We start from the raw sequence: 17,470 nt of genomic DNA, 5'->3' as shown, positions 1-17,470 counted from the left end.
GGGCGATGAGGCAGCACCAGGCTTAGCACTGTAATAACTGCTTAGCCTTGCTAACCCTCGCTTCTACGTCGCTGGCCAGGGAGAGCGGTGCTTGAACCATGTGCAAGCTACGCTGTTGGACAGACCGAAGTAACCTTTGCTCTTTGTTTTCACTTTCTTTCCACTTTCATTTCTCTTCTTTCTTTAATAGTTGCAGTTTAACTGAAATTGGGTTTTTTTGGGTTTTCACCAGTGTGCCCCAATTGCATTGTTAAGATTTCTGTGGAATTAAAGCAGGGACAGTCATATCCCTGAACGGTCGTTAAGCGAAACAATTGGTAATGGGTAGCTCCTCGCTTCTTGTTTCTATATATGCTAATATTCTTTTTTTAAATACAATTACTCGGCAACCACTGTGAAGTGTCCCTTTGTATACCATACCATTATGAGGACTCTTTCATGCATAAATAAGGTAGCCCTACTTTACTCTGGTTTAATCCTCTCTGAGGATGTGAACCTCCATGGCAATTAGCGATTAAGTTACAGCGAACCAAGGCTACTTTGCTCTTGAATGAGTGCATCGACAGGAGTGATTAATGTGCTTTAACACTGACATCACTCCTGTAGTTGCTTTGTCTTAAGTTTTCTAAGTATATCAATGTTAGACATGGCCTACGTTTAAGACTCTCATTATTTTTGTGTGAATAATATATCCAAATCAAAGGAAAGGGAATTTCAGTGTTAATTTGTGTTGTGCTAAGAAACAGGTGAGGACTTGGACTTTGGAAATATTGGAATATATTTGAAAATATGGTTTGGCCCTGGAAACACTTCAGGCATATCACTGAAATTCTGGCACTGTATATCTTATCACTTCTCTCTTTAGTACCCTTATGATTTTCATGGCCATAGCAAGAATTATAATTTCTTTTCTGTTCTCACTCCCCGTAGCAGATTTTGCCACCTCCTCATAAAGGCCTTCTGTGTCCTTTAAGTTCCAAAAACCTGAGCGGGACATAACAGGGGGAAAAAAGTTTATTGCATCAGCTGGGTGATTTGACTCCATTGTCAAAACCCCGTGTCACAGACCAAGATGCTGCCCTAATTTGTTTTAGACATTCTACGTTAAAGAGTAAGTGCTGGTGCTGCCCCACAATATTTGCAGTCCCAAGTAGTAAGGGAAGAGGCAACAGATGGGCACAGAGAGGTGAAGACGTGCAAGGGATAATATTGGTCAGTGCACTAGCTAAAGTAAAAGGAACGGGCTAATGAGTTTCAATGCCGGTTTTAGAATATCAGAGCTCCGTGTCTGTGAGAGAGGGTCACTCTCTCTCATCAGGACTGCCACCCTGAGAGGCAACAGACCATGGAAGCAGCAGGCTCGCAGTCCCAGCTGCACTTTGGGTCTGCAAAGCCCCTGCTCATCCACTGGCTGTTTCCTACCATCCCTGCTGAAAAATCAGGTTTGGTCATTTGTATTTCAGCCTACTTTCAAAGGAAATGCAGCAGCTGCTATGGTTGTAACACTTCATGCTGGTAGAAATGAGCAGAATTTCCCTAAAAAAAAGGCAGGGCTTGTACTGACAGCGTTGCCCACATCTGTGGCATGTCCAGACATGGGAGTTACGCTTTGCACATTTGAAGAATGTTGTATTAAAGGAGTTACAAATTTTGTAAAAAAGCATTTACATTTTTTTAAAAAACTCTTATGCTGAGAAAGTGTAACAGGAATCAGATGACCTAACCTATTCCATTAGCTTTCAAATAAGTACATGCAGTTAACTGCAGTATGAAATAGTTCACAAGCATAACTGAACTACAACTGTGTCTCAGCACACATTAGTTACATATTTTACCTAAATTTGCAATTACATGTTCAGTTATGTATTGTGGGTACTTTTATGGACTTCACTTTTTTCTATAATTAGTGTTTTGAATCAAATGCTGAGGGCTAAGCATTTTTTATATGTTTAAAGGATTAGCAAGGATCCCATACTGACTTATTATGGTAGACATATGTGAAATAACTTTCCTTTTAACTGAATAATTATGCATTAATGTATTTCCTGTGCTCTGTGCTTAACTAATTGAGAGGTTTTGATATTAGTGTACACGTCAACAGTGTAATGGTTGCTCTGTTAGTTGTTAAGACGTTGTTATATAGTCTCCACAAACACTAGACATTGCTGGTTTGTGTCTATGTGTATGTTCTTCATTGTACAAGACTGTGGTAAACAGATAACATTGTTATTACCTTAAAGGCCTAATCCCCGCATCCCAAATACAAATATTTTTCAGGTGGACGTTGTTGGTGCTGCAGGAGATATTACTGGTACTGTAAATGTGGTTAGACAGGAAAAAAAGTGGACTGCTGTATTTAAAATGGAAATAGAAAAATAAAACCGATCAAAATGTAAAATGTGCAAAGATGAGATGTAAAATGGCAGACAAGCTAGCAGAAGCTGTTATAATAAAATAGCGTCTACACTCCCCCTCCATACTAACAGTATCTAATTAAAATCTGGAAACTGCATGACATGTTGAATTACAACAATTGTAGTTGTTGTGTTTTCCTCTGTGTCTTTTTCAACTGTATGAATTCTGATGTGAATTTCGGTCATAAAGCAAATGGGTCATAAAGCAAACTGTACGAAAGACCTTGATGCACATTCAAGTACATTTGAAAATATTTAAGGAATTTAGGAGGTTGATTTGATATTAACTGATGAATTTCCAGAAAGACCAGCCTCGGGCTGTCAAACAACAACGATATCAATCCAGAAATAAGAGAATAAGTAGATCTCCACGTGCAAATATGCAGAGCACTTTGCTGGCATTACTGCACTCTGTTAATGCCTTTTACCTTACCCATCACTTGGTTGGCTCACATCCATGATAGCAGAGACACAAATCTGTAAAACTAACTAAATGCTGAATGTTTTATTTTAAGAAGCCTAGGAATGGAATAGCTACTTTTTCCCTGAATGGGGGCCATCTTGAGCAATGGTCTCATAACAGTGCTCAAAGGAGAAGGGAGTGGGGAGACTGTCCCAAGGATTAACATGACAACATAGAGGCTTTGTTTGTAGATTAAAGCCGCTGAATTTTGGATGAGTCGGTTTCGTGCTGGGATACCTTACCGAACCTGCTCTGGTGGATGAGAGATTTTAGCAACTGGCTTAAGTGAAATTATAGAAAGAGGGGCTGAGTCAGGAGTTGTATTTGCTCTTTTTTGTAGCTTATTGGGAGAGATCAGACTTGGTTATGGTGAATGGGAAACAGTAGACTTAGTCCTGCTTTTCTAGCATCTGCTATTTTATCTGTAGAGTGAAGGTTTGTTGAGGAGAAAGGGAGTATGTAATGCTTAATTTAATTTACAGTTTGCAAGCTAAGTTTTACACTATGTCAAGTATACCTAGGCCACGTAGCATGGGACTGTTTGTTAGCATTTGCATAAATAAAGACTTGTTTGACATTTGTAGTCTGGGTGTTGGAGATAAATGCATTAGGTTCCTGCAGTGGGCTCTGGGCGTCTGCCAACAGACAAAGGAATCTAAATAATTAAAAGGATCGTAGCTCCATACTCTCAAGTTTCAGGATCTACACAAGAATTTTTATTCTGTTATAGTATCTGTGTTTCTTTCAGCTATCTCCCTTATCACCACAGATGGGTAGGGATTGTTAAGGCAGGTAAACCGTTGGACATTAAAACCTTGCTAACATTGATGGAAGCTGGACACTTTCCTGAGCCACGCAGCACAGTATGGAGAAACCTGGCCTGACACTCTGGGTGCTAGCTCCTCACAGGGAAAACAGTAAGACCACATCACGGAGCTACCGTATGCAACTTATTAACTCCTGTCTTTCGGTACTTAGTAAACCTCATGAAAGGTTTATCAATTTGGCTGTGGAACTCTACCACTGCAAAACCTGTCTTTGAAACCAATTGAGCTGAGAAGATGCCAGCTCTAAAGAGGAGAAGCAATTGTTCTCTGTGCTCCTGGAGTGCTCCTGGGGGAACCTCATGAATGAGGTGCTTCCCCATATCTACACCAGATACGTATATGGGATAGGTAGGTGTATAGGCATTGAACGTGTCCCAGGATTCCCTGCAACAGTTGACAGCACCAGACTGATGCCTATGTGTCTGATTTTTTGCCATTTTTGTTCCAACTAGCACTTCATGGATAGCATTTCAGGGCTTGTTTGAGTTTGTGCTTTGGGTCACATTTGTGCTATAGAAGAGGATCATGAAAATGTGAAGATGTCTTCTGTACTGATATCTCTGTGTCTTTTTCCTTCTTTACAGCATTTTGTTTGCAGACATTGTGGGGTTCACTAGTTTGGCATCACAGTGTACTGCCCAAGAGCTAGTGAAGCTGCTGAATGAGCTCTTTGGCAAATTTGATGAATTAGCTACAGTAAGTACAACATTCTTATTTCAATTTAATTTAAATTCCCTTCTGAAAGACGATGCATGAGTTACACATGTTAGAAATCTGTAATTGACTGATTTAGCCCCACGTATTATGAATTTCTAAAGCTTCGATTTTTTATTAATATTCTGGAGAGAAAACAGTGTATTTTAATTGTTTAGGAAAGGCGTTTAAGTTGCTATTTTTAAATACTTTTCTTCCCCCTCCTTGGAGGCCATCAGTGTTCTTCATCGGTTTCGTTTGCACAAAATAGAGAAAATATTTCAATATTTACATTTCTCTCCTGCATGGAAAAAAATCAGGATAATGGAAAATATGAATATTGGCAGTATGGCATGAAACTACTTTCTGTGATAATAAGAAGCTAGAGAGTAAAATTAGTTCTTCACAGAGAGTACTCCTTGTCACAGAAATGATAGTAGCTTTTCAGAGGGGTTACTGTAGGCAAAATGGGATACATATTATACCTGATGCTTATGTTTTGGTCATTGCACTTTTATTGTGCCAGAATCCCCAAGGAAAAGAAAATGAGAGAAATGTTCCTTGTCTATAACTCCTACCAGTCTAATGGTACCACAAGCATTTGGCAAGAAATGAGAGGAATGGATGTGCCTGAAAAAGTCACACATCTTCTTTCAAATTACATTTAACGGTATGCTGAAAATGTGTTTTCCCCTTGAACTAAGCAAAACTTCATAAAATCTCTCTTGTTTGCCAGCCATATCCTCAGAGCCTTCATTGCTGAGAAGTGTCACCTCCAGATGAATCATGCTCCTCCATTATCTAGCTATCTTGTCTTCAGGCTCTGTGCAGCAGCCTAGAGAGCATATTTCTTCAGGTTCCCAACATAAACAGCGTCCACAGTTTTTCAGTTGAAATTCACTTCTCTTTGATACAGTCTTCCACATAAGAGAACTGAAGCCTGTGGACGCTTTACATCTATGGCTCCCTCTTGATAAACAGCTTTCAAGGACCCCAAGGAGAAAGAAATCTTCTGCTCCTCAAGATTGCCAGGGTTGAGGAAGACCTAGCCTTAGTTAAATGGGTTGTCATTTGATCAAGTGCTACGTCCTGATTTGCACTAGGTGTTCAAGCCGTAACAGAGAGGAACTGTTGCGTGTTTCCTTTTTCCAAGAGAAACAGAAGATTAACTTAGATGCTGAGTAGAGATGCAATGGAGGTATGTTTTTTTGGTAGGAATTTGTAACACACTCATAAGCCTTTGTGTAACCAATTTATTACTGGAACTACTGTCACTGTCTCACAGAGAGCACAGGTCCCCAGCCCAGAGTACTTCATAGGTGTATACCTTAGAAATAGAAGTGACTGCCATGTAGATTATCATTGGCAACAGCTTAAATGGCTTAAAAACTTCAAATAGTCTCCTTACTTTAATTTCATTACTGAATTTCATCCTCCAAATGTCAACCAGCCATCTAATAAGCTCTTTTAAAACTTCCAATGCTTTAATTTGCGGAGTCATCATAGCCATGGAATAAAGGCAATGTAGTAACATGGGAGTGCTGTGACATAACACGAGATCACAGACGTGCACACAGAAATGCACATGCCTGTGACATGTGAGGTGGCACTTGAGCCAGGGAGGTGGCTACTGTACCGTGCTTGCTCCTGTAGCAGTGGCCAGGTGCAGCTGACTGGAAGCATCAGTGACACCTGAACCAGGGTACCAGGCAGATGCCAGCTTTGGGTGCAAGGTTAGTTGTTTGTCAGAGAAGCAGCAGATCGGAGAGAGCAGAGGAGCTAAAAAGCCTTAGCTTTTCCATTCAGCCTTCATGCATTCTCTTTCCAGATTTGAAAATAAATCTCATCGTTTCTTTCAGCTACGTGATGAAGATTTGTTGTTTACTTGTCCTTCTAGTTCAGACCGCTGCATGGGGGTGTGATTAAGGATAGAACGTATGAGCTTTCCTTGGTGCCCTCTGATGTGGTAAAGGGGCACTTGTGATTGCGTCTCCTGCAGTCAGAAGAAATGTGCTGAGAAGTGCAACTTTTCAGGATTCTAATCTCTTGGTTCAGACAACTCCTACATATTCATTTTTAGGCCAAAATAGAGGACTGGGCTGATTTTAAAACAGTGCTGTGCTGTAGTATTCAGAATGATGAAGGAGGAAACTACAGGGGACTTCAAAGAAAAATGTAATGGTCATAGGTGTGTTCCCTGTGACTACTAAAGTGTGATCAGTAAGTGTGCACGTCCTGTGCTGCTGCTTCTTAGGAAGCAATATCATCTGGAAGGGGCAGTTTATGACAGCCCTTGTTAAAACCATTGTCCTGTCTTAAAACTGTAATGCTTAAAAAAAACCCCTGTCACCACTGTGGGAAGTGTAGTAAGTGTAAGGCAGCATATATTTGCTGGGAGTCTCATGAAGAGGCTTGGCATTTTGGCACGTTGACACATTGTGGGAACAGTGAGTCTTTGCTTTTTGACAGTGTAGCTCTGAAGCTGACCAGAACCAGGTGCTTCAGACAAACATAAAAATTCTCGTTGAGAGATCTGGGACAATTTAATCCTAAAGTTTGTCCTTCTGACATTTAGAAGCTAGTTTATGCTTTTTAGCATTAGATTTCTCTCTGTTTCTATATGCTGTTTGATTTTTTTTTGGTAAGGCAAATAGTTTTGCTCTTTTTGAAATGCTAGGCCTTTTTTTAAATGTCAATAGCTTCAAATATAGTTACAGTTTGTGACAGGGAGTTCTGAAGACAAACCTTAGGTTTCAATTTATTGTCATTCAATTCCTTTCAAAGTTTGCTTGTGCATTCTGTTAATAGAGAGGGAAGAAAATTCCCGATCTTCTTACTCCCTGCTAGAAATGATTTGTACTTTTATCTGTCCCTTCTTTTTTATTCACCTCTAGAGAAAATATCTTTTTCAAACACCTGTCTTGTACAGACTATTTTACCTTGTGAATCACTGAGCCTTTGAACTCTGTTAGGAGAAGAGGTGATCAGAATACAGTACTCAAAATGATGGCTAGCACTATTTGGTTTTTTAAAGAAACAATCTTAGGTAGTCATATTTTATATAGGACTTTGTGGTCCCCTTAATAACTTTGGAGTCTATGGGCCAACTTCAGTCACTTTGAAGAAAGGGAAATGAATCTCAAAAATCTAAAGCCAAACAAAAATGAGTGACAATATTAGTATCCTTGAGGGAGTGTAACTTCATCCTAGACAGACATCAGAGAATCCACATGGAGAGGCGCGGTTGTGAATGCCTCAGTGTTCATTTGTATGTCTGGTAACTGAAATACTTTCATGTCACAGTGTTTAGGCACCCTGATTTTCTACAAGCATTTTGGATAAGTTTGCCCATGCAGAGGTTCCCTTGGGACTGTACACAACAATAGCAAGCCACCTTCCTGAATGTATGCCGTTAGTTATGTTTCTTATAAGGCCTGTGAATAGTTCAAATAGAAAGAATAATTTTGCATTAATATCTGTTGGATTTGATCTGCTGTTCAGGCTTAGTTTACTTAGTTCAGGCTGTTACTTCTGAAGTTTCTCCGTTTTTTCCACTTTTGGGTAAACAAGAGTAACTTCGTGCAGTCTCAGATTTTGCCCTAATGATAGTCATTCTGTATTACATATTATCAATGAATGCTTTAAAGAACTGATCTTTGCATGAGGTCTTCAGATGCCTTGCAATTAACTTTCAACACTATAGCTAGCTTCCAGTTTGTCATTCTTCAGCTTACTTCTAAGAGTGACAGATTTTAATGAGATAGTCATTTGCATTGTGTTGTTTTTATGTTCCCAAGGAATTCTTGGACGTGTGACAGTTAGGCTGGGTGCCTTGTTACTTTAATACGCTGTATATTTCAGTGCATTTTCTCTTCATGCTTTAGCTGTGGCATGGATTTACTGTAAATGAGGGAGGTTCTCAAGGCTGCAGTTACCCAAGTAGCATCACACAGAGTTGCACGAGCCCCTGCTCGGGTACTGTCATGGTCACAGCTGCGCTATCTTGTGATACAGTTCAGCTATACCCAAAATATTTTACCTGCAGTAAGGCATCTTAATAGAAAAGAGGACGCATTTCTCCAGCATCCTGCATCATGATGAAACAGATTTGCTTTTTAGAGAAGTTTTGATCTTCTCTATTTGTTCTTTTCTTTGGTATATTTTTCTCACATACTTCCTTAATCTAATCTACATGGAGAATGAATTATTTGTATTAACAGATTCAGTTATTTCCCTTTCAACTTCCATGTTACTGCATCTTGGACTTCTAAGACTTTCCATTTACAAGTGGATAAGGATAAATGAAGTTTAGGCTCTTTTCAAAGTCCATTGCCAGAAGAGGATTTTGATATTCTGAGTGAAGGATCTTACTTGTTTGTGCCACTTTTGGCATCTCATCTATTAGCCAGACTGACAGCTGCCACTTCCTTGTTCTTTCCATTTGCAGTTATGTATACCTTCAGGCTTTGTCACTATTTGTAGGCTGAATCTATTTTTACTTCTTTCCATTTTAATTTAGTATCCTTTCCTGCTTACCTTCTTAGCTTTTAACAATTTTTACTTTCCAAATTTCAATGTTACTAAAGTGGTTTTTTATACCTGTTCAGCCTCAAAGATATTGAACTTAGCAACGTTGCTTCTGAGCCTTAGGCAAGGAGTCAGTAAGTAATATTATAATCAGCTTCTGTGTTGTTTTTTTTTTTTTAACTGCGTTATGAACAGTCAGTGCTTTGTTGTGCTTTGAACTAGCTATTCCTAGAAGCAATCACTTTAAGAAATTGATTCCATTGAATCTACAGAATGCCTTTAGTTTATATGAAAATAATTACGATGTAATTTTAAAATATAAAATGAACAAAGTTTTGTGGGCTGGTTGAGATGAGAAAGTGCTGGAAAACATAAAGTAACTCTTCTTTGTGGAAACTGGTAAGTGTGCACTAGGGGGGGATATTTACAAAGGCTAATTTTAAGGAGACTTGTCTCCCCAAGTTCCCTTGATAGCGCAGACACAGAATCTCACTGAGGCACATCACGCATGTAAGCTTGGGTCTGGTTCTGAACAGCTCTCTGGAGAGGTCTCCTAGAGAGACCTGAGGAAATAAGCTTTCTTAAATTAAGGTGGTCTTAATGAATATGCCTGTGACTGTGCAGGATCAGGGAATAATGATGTGTATATATGGTGTGAAGCTGAAGTAAGTGTCTGTGGGACAGTTTTTCAGGGAGAAAGATAATGTCACACACTTTAAGTATCGTAGGAATGTATAAATGGGCAGGTACCACGGAGGTTAGGTCTTGGCTAACCTCCTTTATGGTACTTTTTAGGTAAGAGGGTACCGTGCTTGGTATGCCAATTCTCTGTCATAACTCTTGTCATGATTTGCAGGCTCGTGGTAAATTACCAACTTCTTCCTGAGTTTGCATTCTGCAAATCCGAGATGTGCGTCTTTGTATAGGACTGTGTTGGATGATTCTGATCGGCTTCAGATGCTTGCAGCGTGGGCATTTGTACTGAAACTAATTGTTTTGACTCCTTATGCAGTTAGCATAGAGAATGGTATTTCTGGGGTGCAATGTGTGTCATCCGAGAGGGATGTCTGATTGCACTCCAGAAGTGCCTGTTTCACCTCGTTGTTGTAGAGGCAGTTTGACTGATAACCCACGTGCACATTTTAGCTGTCTAATGTACTCTGCGTACACAGTCGTACCTGGAGTCCTTGGCCCATGGGCAGATGTGTTACGGGGGCACAGCAGTGCGTCAGGGGACAGCTGTCGGGACCCCTCCTCAGCCCAGGGGGGACCGTGCCTCCTGCGCTGGAGTCTAGAAGCACTATCCTCAGCTTGGCTCTTCTCAAGCCAGACTTTTTATCTCCTTGAAGTCCGTGGAAATCTTTCAGGAAACTTTTTTTTTATAGCCAGCTGTGTACAATATCTTGCTAGTTCTTCTCAAGCCATCATTTTTCAGTAATTCGGCCAGGTGGAAGTGAATGGCCATTTCCAGCGATTAGGTCTTGAAGATTTCCCATGCTTTTTTGTTTGGAGCATGACTGTATTTCATGCTTTTGTTGGTGCACAAACATCATGTGTTTTTAAAATCCTCTCTATTTTGTTCTTTTCAGAAGAATCTGGAAAAATATCCATTTCTTGAGATTTAGAGCTTAGTTTTTCAACATTTTATAGTGTATTTGTTTTAGGCTTCTTTCTCCTGGGATATTCCTCTTCATAAAAAGACAGTATCTTAAAGGATACTTAATGAAAGCTGGGAAGGAGACAAGCATGCCTATCAGTCACGATGACTGTGTAAAATATTCTTGTGTGGTGTGTTGACCCTGGCTGGACACTGGGTGCCCACCAAGCCGCTCTATCACTCACTCCCCCAGCAGGACAGGGAGGGGAAAAAGTTAAGAAGGAAAAAACCTCATGGCCCAAGATAAAGGCAGTTTAATAAAGCAAAAGCAAAGGCTATGTGTGGAAGCAAAGGAAAACAAAAGATTTATTCTTGACTTCCCATCAGCAGGCGATGTCCAGCCACTTCCCAGGAAGCAGGGCTTCAGCGTGTGTAGTGGTTGCTCTGGAAGGCAAACGTTGTAATAATGAATGCTCCCCCCGCTCCTGCTTTCTCTTAGCTTTTATTGCTGAGCAGAGGTGATATGGTATGCAATATCCCTTTGGCCAGTTTGGGTCAGCTGTCCCGGCTACGTCCCCTCCCAAGATCTTGCCCGCCCCCAGCCTAATGGTGAGGGGGGAATGCTGGAGAGCCAGCCTTGATGCTGTGGGAGCACTGCCCAGCAGCGGCCAAAACACTGGTGTGTTATCAACACCCTTCTAGCTACCAGTATAAAGCACAGCACTATGAGGGCTGCTATGGGGAAAAGTAACTCCATCTCAGCCAGACCCAATACATCTTGCTAAGATCCTTTTTCATTTCCAAGTAAATTAACATATATGACTGTTAAATAGGTTCTCGCTCTCCAGGACTAAAAACATTTAACCTTCTAGTTTTGTAAAATTACTCTCCATGTGGAGTAGGGAAGGAATTTATTGTGAGAATGGGAATGCACAGAAAAGGTTGGCCAAGAACCAGCAGGTTATTGCAGGTCAGCGTATATAATTGCCAATAAAATTGAGGGAAAGCGGTTGAAACAAAATGTCTTCCTTTTTATAGCTATCCTGAATAATTCTACATTTGTTCATGCATGATATGGCTCCCATGATGGCAGATAATTTGTCATGACTTCACAAATATATTGCTAAATTACAAGCTTACATATGCTCATTTGGACATGGCCAGCTTTCCTCAGTCAGAGCCTACCAAGCCATTTTCTGTGGTACTCCCTATACTGTAACCAGATTTGTTTTTCTTTCCTATTATTTCTGCCACTCTGTAGAAGTTCTTCTTGTTAAGTCTATACTAACTGTTATCGCTATGAGTATGTCTCCATTACCCTGCTAAATTGAACTCTATGGAGTATTGCAGTTAGCTCATTCTCAAGGTTTTTTATGCTGAGACTAGCAGATGTGCAAGAACTAGTGTAAGTTGGTAATGTTACTATTTGCAGGCATTATTCCATTAAAAGGTTATCAAAATAGTTGTTTCATTTTTTAAACCCACAGTTTAAAACCTGGGTGAAAAGAAATGTTAAAGTGTATGTAGTAATCGACAGGATTCAATGAAATTTTCTAATGGGCTGGACAGTTTTCAAAGGTGTATTATCACTGTTGGCACACTGCAATGTACTGGAGCTGGTGGTAATTTCCATGTCACTTCATTACACTCAGGATTTGACTATGAAGTTTATCTGATAAGCTGGCTTCAATAATCTATCACAAATTGTGGCCCACATTCAGCATAGTTATTAAAATAGACTTGTATACTGCACAGAGAAACCATGTTGGTAAATCTTTTTGTTTTACTGAAAAAAAAAAAGTAATATGATAAGTGAAATTATTGTTTGTCATTAATAAAAGCTGCAGATGGCATGAGTGAACTCTGCATCCAGCTCTGGGGCCCCCAGCACAAGAAGGACATGGACCTGTTAGAGTGGGTCCAGAAGAGGGTAACAAAAATGATCAGAGGACTGGAACACCTCTCCTATGAAGAAAGACTGAGAAAGTTGGGATTGTCCAGCCTGGAGAAGAGAAGGCTCCAGGGAGACCTTATTGTGGCCTTTCAATATATAAAAGGGAGCTTATAAGAAAGTCAGCAAAAGACTTTACCAGGGTCTGTAGTGATAGGACAAGGGGCAAAGGTTTTAAACTGAAAGGGAGTAGATTTAGATGAGATGTGAGGAAGAAATTCTTTATGATTAGAGTGGTGAGGCACTGGAACAGGTTGCCCAGAGAAGCTGTGGATCCACCATCCCTGGAAGTGTTTGAGGTCAGGTTGGATGGAGCTCTTTGAGCAATGTGATCTAGTGGAAGATGTTGATGCCCATGACAGGGGGGTTGGAACTAGATGATCTTTAAAGGTCACTTCCAACCCAAACCGTTCTATGATTCTGTGATTCTATGATTTTCACAGATTTAGCTGTTAGAAGTTAGCTTAAGTAGGCTCACTTTTCATCGGCACAAAAAGAGGGCCCTTTCAAAGGGGATTCAAAGTAGGATTCTAAGGAGTGTTTTGCATGCGAATCTAAACCCATGTCTTCATCTTTTTTCTGCACCTAGCTGCACCTTTTGTGAGTACTGCTGCAGTCTGAGATTTGCACTGGGTTGTCCTTCCCATGGAATGTTTTTGGTTCTGTTTTTCTCTAAAGCTCTTTGGTGCACAAAATGGAGTTACAGAGCTGAGGGGAAAAAATAGAAAGGTCTTTTATGTTTTGTTTAATTTTATAAGGAAATTAAAGGTAGTAGGAGAGTGTAAATATCGAAAATGTAAGCTCATATCTTACAAAGGATCTCACCCTCTCACCATGCACTGAAATTAATAACTTGATATGGTATTGCTTAGTTGCACTGTACGGCCTTCTGACTAACTCCATCCAGTTCACTGCCTTTTCTTCTATGACCCTGAAGGAGGGTGGCTTGTCCTTCCCCACTACCTTAAAAGCAGAACACCGCACTGTGCCCTTCCAAAGGTGCTTGGAGCGTAAAGGAAGGAGTGGACTAGAATATCTTCTACCAATCTGTATTCAAATCTGTTGAAAGGGGGGGCTCAAAACTGCTGTCTGGCCCCTAACTGTCAGGCTGAGCCACCTTGGTTAGTATGTCAGTAGTCCAGAGGATGAATATTAAAATTTGCATTTATCACTTATATTGTGTACATATGCAAGAGGGTGTAGGTAAATTTGCAGAACTGTATGTTTGTGCATGTGTACATGCGCATATATATGTATGGATGCATATATTTATACAGCATGATAGCCTAAATACAGGGGTTTTTTTTCCACTTCTGATCCAATCTAATGGACAAATCTGAATAGAGATGTCATTCCAGCTGTAGAGGATGTAGTAGAAATTACTGTTCTTTCTGTAAATCTCTTTTGTGTCTCTATACACATCTGTAATATAGATAAATTTGTTAACTTCTAGAGTGATTCAAAGCTTTCTAATCCAATTTTCTGTTGAGATTAATAGCACTTTGACATTCAGTGCTATAAATGTTAAATATGCTACACATGCGAAATAAATTGAAAATCAGCTGCAGTGGTAACAGTGGTGAATCCTATCTTGTCCTCTCTCAAGACTTCTTTGGAAACAGAATGAAGTTCTAGGTTTGTGAAGAGAGATAAATAAGGAATGCATTTTATTGCTATTTTATGTCTTTGGGGAGTTTTAGAGGTGCTTTGCCTTTTTGCCTTTCCCCCTCCCCCCCCCCCCCCCCCCCCTCATTTTATAGTGTAATAACTAAGAAAGGACTGTAACTGTGATGTGGTTAGCCTGGATTATCGAATTATGGCTTAGGTCCCTGAGGACTGGCAGGACAGCTGGTATAAATTAGTGTAGTTCCCCTGAAACCCGTGATGCCATGCTGATTAATATGAACTGAAAATTTGATCCCCTTTGCCTACCTGGTACAAACATTTCAGCTGTGAGCACAGCAGGCTGCTCAGAGGAAGCTGTTGGAATGGGGCTTTCCAAAAGAAAATGACTGATAAAGCAAGAATGAGGGAAAATAAGAGGAAATATATGAAGGGGAATAAAACACAAAAGTACTTCTGCGATGGGTCCTTTCCTCGGGGTCACTGATCTTCCTTTTGGCTCATGGAACGTCTGTAGGGGAGGGTGACCGTGCCCCTCCGTGGCACTGCCTGGCCCCAGTGACGAAGCTCTTGACAGCAGTGGCACCGCCAGGAGAGCGGTGTACCTTCCTTCTTCAGCCCTTGCAGGTCTCCACCGTCCCCCCCGAATTAATTCTGCTCTCAGTGAAAACTGAGCCATCAGAGGTTTGCGTTTTGATGGTTTCCCTCTGCCCAAGACTTCTTTTCAGTATGCGAAGAAAACATTGAGCTAACAGTAGTTTTTTCAGGGGTTAGGGCAATGTTACTTTTCCCCCCACAGTTTGAGTTTCAGGCAGTGAATGGATGGGGGAGGCATGAAGGGGTTTTGAGCTCAAGACCTGCTCCCTGAGCTGCCAGTGCATCTCCTTCCACTCCTCTGCTGTATGCAGCACTGCTCGCATACTCATTTGCAGCTGTGCAGGGGCAATATCCAGATATCTCACTAATGCTGAAGCCTGAGGTTTGGTGAGGATGTCAAAGCCTTCACCTGAGAGAGTAAAGCCTTCAGTGTGAGTCCTGGCCTAATAGATCTCCTCCCTTTTACCCCAACTCTTAAATAGCTGAACCTGGTTTTGGTTTTCTTTTTTCTTTTAGGACTCTTCATTTTGCAATCAGTAAGCATTGCAGGTAGTGACCAAACCCCTGTTCACATGTTTCTAGCCTAAACAAAACCAAATGTTACTACTGCTTGTGTCCAAGAGCATTCTAGGAGAGTGTAAGACTGGTAGGGTCTGAGTTAGGGGAAATGGAAATTGCTGTTTATGCATAATTTTGTAGGCCTTAATAATCTTTTCTTTTACTCTGCACAGCATAACTAAATCCAAATTGGCTGAATATAGTAAAGAATCTTTTTATGTACCTTAGCTGATGCAGTTTTTATTAGTAGGAATGGCAAAAAAAAAAGTCTTTCTAATTTATGGACAAATAAAATCCCTCCTACTCAGAGATTGTGATTCCAGGAGGGTAGGACAGTAAAAGTCTGAAGAGCACACCTGCAAAGCAGATTGCTAGCAGGCTTGCAGAAAAAGAAATGGATGTGTATAATAAGCATAAAATATATTGTAATTAAGTCACGCAGAGTCAGACTCATCTTTGGTGCAATTCCAGTGCAGCTAGTGGAGTTACCGGAGAGAGAAGTTCAATGTTTAGCTTTTAAAATCTGGCTTTTTAAAATTGTAATCTATCTGGCCTTCCTTTTTGGCTCTGATTGATGCTCACACACCATGATGACACATGAGCTTGTGGAAATACATAGATTGTTGCAGTGACAGAAGGCAGAGCAGGGACTCTTTCCTGCATTAGCAACTGCCATCTCTAAAGTAAACAAAAGCTTTAAAGAAGCTCTTCTCCTGCCAGACAGTGTTATAAGAAACAAAAATATAATGTACTGAGCATCCCTGACTTTGGATCTATTCATGTAACAAATGATTACTTACTTGGATAGCCTATTAAAAAAAAAAAAAAAACAACTAACAAAACAAAAACCAAAACCTAGCAGCAACAATAAGGATTGCTACAATCTGATATCTGAGAAAGATCCACCTTTAAAAGACTTTGCACTTATCCAGTACAGTCTCTCTGTCCAAGAGAACACCTGGCTGTCTGCTTGTGTATTCTGCTGGGAGAGGTCTGAAAGCTCCTTAAACTTTGTTATTCCCTTGAGACAACCTTTTTTGATATATATATATATATATATTTTGTTTTGTTTTGTTTTGTTTACAAACTGTAAGTTCTTTTCCCTTTACTTTTTATTTAAAAAGAAAAAAGCCTTATTCTGAGTGTAGAAAACAGTATTTGACTTGTATAGTACAAGACTATGGAGTTAAGGTCCGAATTTCCAGTTCTGCAGTCTGAGTTGGCAGACTTCAGTCTTTCTGCAAAATACATTTAAATCAAGAACTACAACAACAACAAAACCCCAGAATTGGTTTGAAACAGGCGGCCTCCCCCCCTCCCTTCTGCCTAACAGATAGGTAGAATGAACTGCTTTATAAAGTGCTTGTCTGAAAGTGTAAAGAAAGCTCTTAGCAACTTTGAAGTATCCTCTGCTGTCAGAGCAGGGCTTCCACTTCACCCTGACAATCCCTGTGACTGATAGTTGTGCCAGAGGGAATTCTGCAGATCCGCTTGGAAGCGTCTCAGCCAGGCACCGCAGGTGGGCACGCTGCCTGGCTGATGCAGCGCTAGCAATCTCTGGTGGGTTTTATCATGTGCATAAAACCAAATTATCAGCTGTTTCTAAACAGACAGTGCTTGTATCAACTGTGACTAGAATTTGTAACTATCACACTTGAATTCATCACTGTCACAAATGTGAAAAATATTGCCGAGTCAAGGGCTTCTTTGGAAGTTGCTGAGGAAACAAAACAGAGAGGGAAAGGGTTGGTTTTGTTAATTTGCATATCAATCCTTAAAAAGATTGCTCTTACAAAGCTGCACTGCATCTCCTTCCTGGAAGTCTGCCTCACATGTTGAGAAAAAGAAATCAGACAATTTTTCTAGAGATTACTGTATATTAATTGATTATTGTAAATAAGGGCAGTGAGGATAACATCTGATAAGGAACAGAGTGGTGGTTTCAAAAACACCAGGTGATTTAGCCATATGTCTTTCATCAAAATCAATCTCTCTCCAGAAAATGCTGTAGTCCTTATTCTCTTTTTCTTTTATTTTTCTCCTGCACAAGTAATAACCTGCCTTGGAAAAGTGGTAATGGATCAAGCCCTGTTCTGTTTTGTTTTGGTTTTTTTCCCTTTCTTAAACTATATACCAGGCTGCTAGGCTGTGCTGTGCCAGTCTAACAGTAATTTTGTGTATCCCGTTATGAAACGTGGAGTACTGCTCTATAGCATGGTA

At 40.3% G+C, this 17,470-nt stretch overlaps 1 protein-coding gene across 4 annotated transcripts in view; it reads left to right on the top strand.

Annotated features, from left to right (window-relative positions):
• Positions 1-17,470, top strand: part of ADCY1 (adenylate cyclase 1) — a 498,640-nt gene that overhangs the window by 78,818 nt on the left and 402,352 nt on the right. For all 4 annotated transcript variants that reach the window (XR_007508915.1, XR_007508916.1, XR_007508917.1 and 1 more), the window contains exon 4: positions 4,289-4,400. Coding sequence is in view for 1 of the 4 variants with exons in the window: in XM_049823805.1 (XP_049679762.1) it covers positions 4,289-4,400 (112 nt within the window). In the remaining 3 variants the exon portion in view is untranslated. The remainder of the gene's footprint in view (positions 1-4,288; positions 4,401-17,470) is intronic.

This window comes from Accipiter gentilis, chromosome 20 (genome assembly GCF_929443795.1).
Source record: "Accipiter gentilis chromosome 20, bAccGen1.1, whole genome shotgun sequence".
In the NCBI taxonomy this organism is placed as follows: Eukaryota; Metazoa; Chordata; class Aves; order Accipitriformes; family Accipitridae; genus Astur; species Astur gentilis.
Note: the sequence above shows the minus strand (reverse complement) of the source record. Positions and strands in the feature narration are given on the sequence as shown.